The following is a 5,474-nucleotide window of genomic DNA, read 5'->3' as shown; positions in this document are numbered from 1 at the left end:
GACTTACACAAAAGAAACTTTCAAAGTGAATGATAAAACTTAATTAAGTAACAAAAGTACTAAGGAAGATGACTAGAAACTTGTGAGCCTGTAGGTTGTGGATAGAAATGTTACTGAGCTTGTTTTCTTCATTGCTTATTCTGTCTTTCAGTGCTGGGTAGAGGACGTGGGAGAAACATACTGTAGTATATCAGCAATTACTTAAGAGTGTTTAAAAAGTTTTTTCTTCTCAGGAAAAAAAAAACCCAAATACTCTGCATGTAAAACGGCACATTTTTAAATTAGCAGGTTGTGGTTCATATTGTGAACTAAATAAAATTTTCTGTTTATTCTAGTTGGTTTGGATGCTGCTGGTAAGACAACTATTCTTTATAAACTGAAACTAGGAGAAATTGTCACCACAATTCCCACTATTGGTAAGACAGCCAATTCTCATGTCTTCATTCTTGTTACTCTAAAGTTGTGTTGTACAGGCGGGCTTCTGAAGGGTGTAGGGATTTGCTATCTTTGCTGTTAGTATGAGAATCAAGACAAACATGTCTTTCAGGTACTGCTGTAACAGAACTGTGTCAGACCAAAGATACATCTAGACCAGAATCCTGTGTCTGACAGTGGCCAGTAGCAGATGCTCAGGCGTATAGCAAGCAATTAAGTAGTGGTACTTCCCCCAAACACCATGAACCTCTAGCAGTTTGTGGCTGAAAGATTTGCTGAACCAAAGGCGGTGTACTTGGATTTTATTGATTGATTCCCCCCACTTCAGATAATTTTCTGCTTTCTCTAGCAATTCAATTCTGATAAGCCATTTTATATACATTTGGGAGAAATATAACTTAGGAAGTAAATAACTTGAACATGATTAGAATTACATTTTAACAGAAGCATTAACTATTTCTAACTGTTTGACTCTTCTTTTAGGCTTTAATGTGGAAACAGTAGAATATAAAAACATTTGTTTCACAGTTTGGGATGTTGGTGGTCAAGATAAAATTAGACCTCTTTGGAGGCATTATTTCCAAAACACACAGGTAAGAGTTCTGAGATGGCAATTGTTAAAGATCTGTTTTGTAAAGTCTCATTATACATGGAAAGTTGTCTTCTGTCCATTCCTTTCAGAAAGGCTCCTCACTACTTCCTGCAAGTTCTTAGGGATACCCAGAGTTTATTCTAGTTGAAGCTGGTTTCTTACCCTGAAGGCTTCAAGTCTAGTCATGAGGGCCTGGCAAGGATGAAGTCCTTTAGGATCTACCAGTGTTCTGTAATGTGCCAGAGCAGCTGGTTTGTTTTTGAGGAACTCTTCAGCTTTGCTGTATCTGTGCTTTGATCTGTTTGAACTGGTATTGGCTTATGTTAATTGTCTAAACACCCTTCTATGTATGCTTTTTTCTAGTCAGACTTAAAATAATACAGATTTTACTGTACTATATCAGTGTATTTAGAATGCTGAATATCTAAAAATACCATAAAAGATCTTGTTACCAATTGATTAGAAATTGTCTGCTTCATGTTGATGTGTCATTTCTGGTGACATAAATGTGATTCTTTTGGTTCACAGGTAGTAAGGTAAGTTGCTTATTAGGGAACTTCAGGAGTGTTTTGGTTTTTTGTTGGGGTTTTTTTTTCCCCTGTTTTGAATATAGATTTTTTTTCCAAGAAACTTCTGTGCAGCATAATGCATGTGATTGGTCAGAAAAATGGAGAAGTCTGGATTGACGAAAAGGAGCTAGCAAAGTACTGTTGTGAATAGAGTAATATTTAATTTCAGTTCCTTATTCAACCCTGTTACTAAATACCTTTAAAAGATGCTTCTGTTTTCTTAGAGAGTGATAAAAACGTGATGTTTTCAGACTGAAATTTTAAGAGTAAATAGTGTCTAAGGAGGACACTTGAATAACAGAGATGCTGTTGGAAATACTGTTTGGTAAAAACTTTTTTTTTAAAAAACAAATTCAGACCTTTCAGGGTGTGGGGTGTTTAGTGAAACATGAAATGGTGAAGCACTTGTGACTCTCTTGCTGCAATGAGAAAAGGGATGGGGGGAAGAGTTAGCTTTGAAAACTTCGCTGGTGTCTTCCCCCTCCAAACTAATGAATCCCACACTAATCTATAAACTGACATTTGTGGTGTTTAACTTTTTTTATTTAGAAGGCCTAGCTTTATTTTGCAGTTGAAACTTACTATGTACTTGTTCAGACAGACATGTTGCGTTTTTTTAAACAGTTTTCTGTCATATTTGCTTACCTAAGAGAGGGAACAGTCACAATATTCAATATGGGGGTTTTGTGTTTTTAAAATAGTACTGCATATTTACACTGGCTTTTCAAAAGTGCTTAATTTCTTACAGGGTCTCATTTTCGTGGTAGACAGCAATGACAGAGAAAGAATCCAGGAAGCAGCAGAAGAGCTGCAGAAAATGGTAAATATCGATGACCTTCTGAAATACGGTTGTTATAGTTTGTCATATTTTTAGATGTGTGTCAGCTTCCCTAAGAGATTTAGGATTTTAAAATTTTAGGGAGTTTGTACAGTGCATATTGTATTCATCTGGTAATTCTGGGTCACATAGTGTACTGAGTTGTAACTACAATACTAAAAAGTAGGAACCTTTCTTTCCTTCGTAAAACCTCAGTAGAAATGCAGCAAATGAAGAAAGAATTTTGGCAAAACAGATTGGTGCTAAGAATTTTACAGCAAGTTGCTGGTAAATTTAAACTGCCTAGTGAAAGAATATTTCCGTACTGTTGAGTACTAGTTAAATTTCGCTTGGTACCTGCTAGTGACTTCAGGAGCAAGAATGAAAATGTTTATAATCCTTAAATCAGTATTTAGGTTTCTTTAGTGCTAGTTGAAGTAATTTAAGTACTTAACTGAGCTAATTTAATAACATGACCATTTTTTCTGCTAGCTTCAGGAGGATGAGCTGCGAGATGCAGTGCTGCTTCTGTTTGCAAACAAACAAGATCTGCCAAATGCCATGGCAATCAGTGAAATGACAGATAAACTAGGTCTTCAGTCTCTGCGTAACAGAACTGTAAGTGCTAAACTTCTTGGTTGCTGATCTCCTGTCTGCCTTTATTATGTATCATAAACATAATCTCCATTTAAAGGAAGAGGAAGTTTTCACCTCTTTCTGTAGAAAGATGCACATACCTGCTATTAAGCTCTGTAGTGCATAGTTTAAGGTCCTTGTTCAAAATCAGTGATTTAGAAGTGTAATCCCAGAAGTGTGCAACTGTTGCAGGTGTTTCATCTCTCACCTTTTCCTAGAAAAATAGAAACATTCCCGTCTGTCCGTGGAATATAGCTGTCAAACATGTTTGGCAACGTATGTGGTGGGCTTTCCTGTTTTCCCAATACTTGCTATTCTAGGGGAGAAAATGCATTCTGCATTCTCACCACTACAAAGATGGGAGGCAATTAAGTATCTCCTGAATGGTTAGATTCCATCTGCACAAGCCTTTGAGACATAGGGTTGCCTTATATAAACCATCTATCCTTCTGTAATAGTCTATTGCTTAATGTCTGTATGTTGATACACTAAGATAGTATCCATAGAAGATGTTTTAGAGTTCTGTTAATTTAGATAATTCCATGTCCATTTTCTGAAGAACAGTCTTTCAAAAACAAGAAGGTAGTTTTCAGCATATAAACCAAATGCGAGTTCTGTATTTGTTTCTTGATGCACTAAATGGTGTTCTAGTATTTGGTAGTCCAAATACTGAATTTTTGGATAATGTCTGAATCCCATCCACTTTAGATAAGCTTTTCAAAACTTAGAAAAATACCATCTCTTCAATATTATGAACATAACTCTCTACTTATGGCACAAAACAGTGTTTAAAGAACACTATTTGAGTGTGTATCTGAGTGTCACATGTTGTGGTAACTTAACTAGCATTTTGTCAGTGTTTAAATTTAATCTTTGTGTTCTGCATTAACAGTGGTATGTCCAGGCTACCTGTGCTACGCAAGGAACTGGTCTGTATGAGGGACTTGACTGGCTGTCAAATGAACTATCAAAACGCTAACTCAAACTGGATGACTCTTTCACCAGGGACATGTTTGATATAAGTGGTCTAGGCTTGTTACAACAAAATTAGTTTGCATCTTGGTTATTACAGTATCTGGAACTGATATTTGGGCAGGATATTACAGCGTTTCAACTTACTTTGTTGCCAATTACTGTTTACCGAGCTACATGTTGCAAAGGTAGCAATATGCTTGGGTAAAGATTTCCTTAACTTGGAAAAAGTGTATCTTCTGATTTTACTCCCCTTGTTAGCCTAAATGCCTGAATATAGTTATTGTGACATCTTTAAGATCTGTTTTGAATACTCTTTTGAGCCCAAATAAATTAATGTGTTTTTTTAATTTTTTTTCCTCCCTGCTACTTTTAGTTTACTGATGCCCTGTTTCATTCCTCAGACAGTCTGCTGATTTAAAAATGTAGCATTCCGTATGTATTTATTTCTCTCCCTTGCCAAAAAGAATTCCTAATACTGCTTGTTCCAGCCAAGGAAATGCTCTAAAACACTATACAAATCTACTGCACTGAGGAACATTTTATTAATCCTTGGGTTCTGTCAGCCCAACTTGCCTTTGTGTGAATTGGATTTGATGGGTAGAATAGTTCTGTGCTGGTTGCGAAGAGCTCATGTTGAGGTTGTTTTTAATATTCAGCAGATTGTCTTCCTTTATATTGTATCTTTTTGGGTTTTTATGTTGCATGTTGCTTTTTGGTATCAGCCTGACTATTTTTGCCCAGTGTATAATAGTTCTGCTGAAGTTTTACTGTTTGTTGGTGAACATATCTTCATAAAGAAATTTTGGAAAATTCATCAAACTCAATGGATTAGTTTCTTCATAACCCACTTGGAATTATTCCTAATAAAATGATAAAATGTATAGTTCTGTGTATGCTCTTCTTGATTCCTGAAATAGTTGAACTGCAAGTTACCATTTACTGTTTTTTCCATATACTGAGCTTTCCTGCAACTTGAATGTGAACATCAGTCTTGCTTTTCAATTTGTTTGAAGCTATGTAGAGCGGGACATGGAAGGTGGGCAACAAAGTTGATTACAGTGCAGTAGAGTAGCTGTCATCAAGACTTATATAATTCTGTGTCTTTTGAAGTTGTAAATCTAAAATTCCTTTTAAGATGTCCAGATATGAAAATACTAAGAGTTACAAAAATTGTAATAAAACAAATACTAACTGCCTGAAAAGCATGCATGTCTGTTTCATAGTTGTACCTACCTCTAAAAACCAACATGGGTTCTAGCAGGTGAATCACAAATTCTGTTGCGATGTTACATTAATGGTGATAGTCACCCCAAAAAATCAGCTCTGTGCAACGGCCACTGTCTGCTTTCATATTTCTGCCCCCTTATACCTCTGTAGTTCAAAAGGCTTAAATTAATATGCTTTTTGAGGCTGCTGCTAATGGGTATTTTAAAATTTATTTTTCTGTTGC

General features: G+C 35.9%; 1 protein-coding gene across 1 annotated transcript; it reads left to right on the top strand.

Moving 5' to 3' along the window:
- Window positions 1-331: 331 nt before the first annotated feature.
- On the top strand, window positions 332-5,229 carry ARF4 (ADP-ribosylation factor 4; the record flags this gene model as incomplete). The annotated part of the gene is made up of 5 exons (XM_010293801.1): window positions 332-416; window positions 919-1,028; window positions 2,345-2,416; window positions 2,906-3,031; window positions 3,942-5,229. Coding segments are annotated over 5 exons (480 nt in total), but the record flags the coding sequence as incomplete, so codon positions are not given.
- Window positions 5,230-5,474: the final 245 nt, after the last annotated feature.

The sequence above is a fragment of the Phaethon lepturus genome, unplaced genomic scaffold (genome assembly GCF_000687285.1).
Source record: "Phaethon lepturus isolate BGI_N335 unplaced genomic scaffold, ASM68728v1 scaffold149, whole genome shotgun sequence".
NCBI classification, from domain to species: Eukaryota; Metazoa; Chordata; class Aves; order Phaethontiformes; family Phaethontidae; genus Phaethon; species Phaethon lepturus.
Note: the sequence above shows the minus strand (reverse complement) of the source record. Positions and strands in the feature narration are given on the sequence as shown.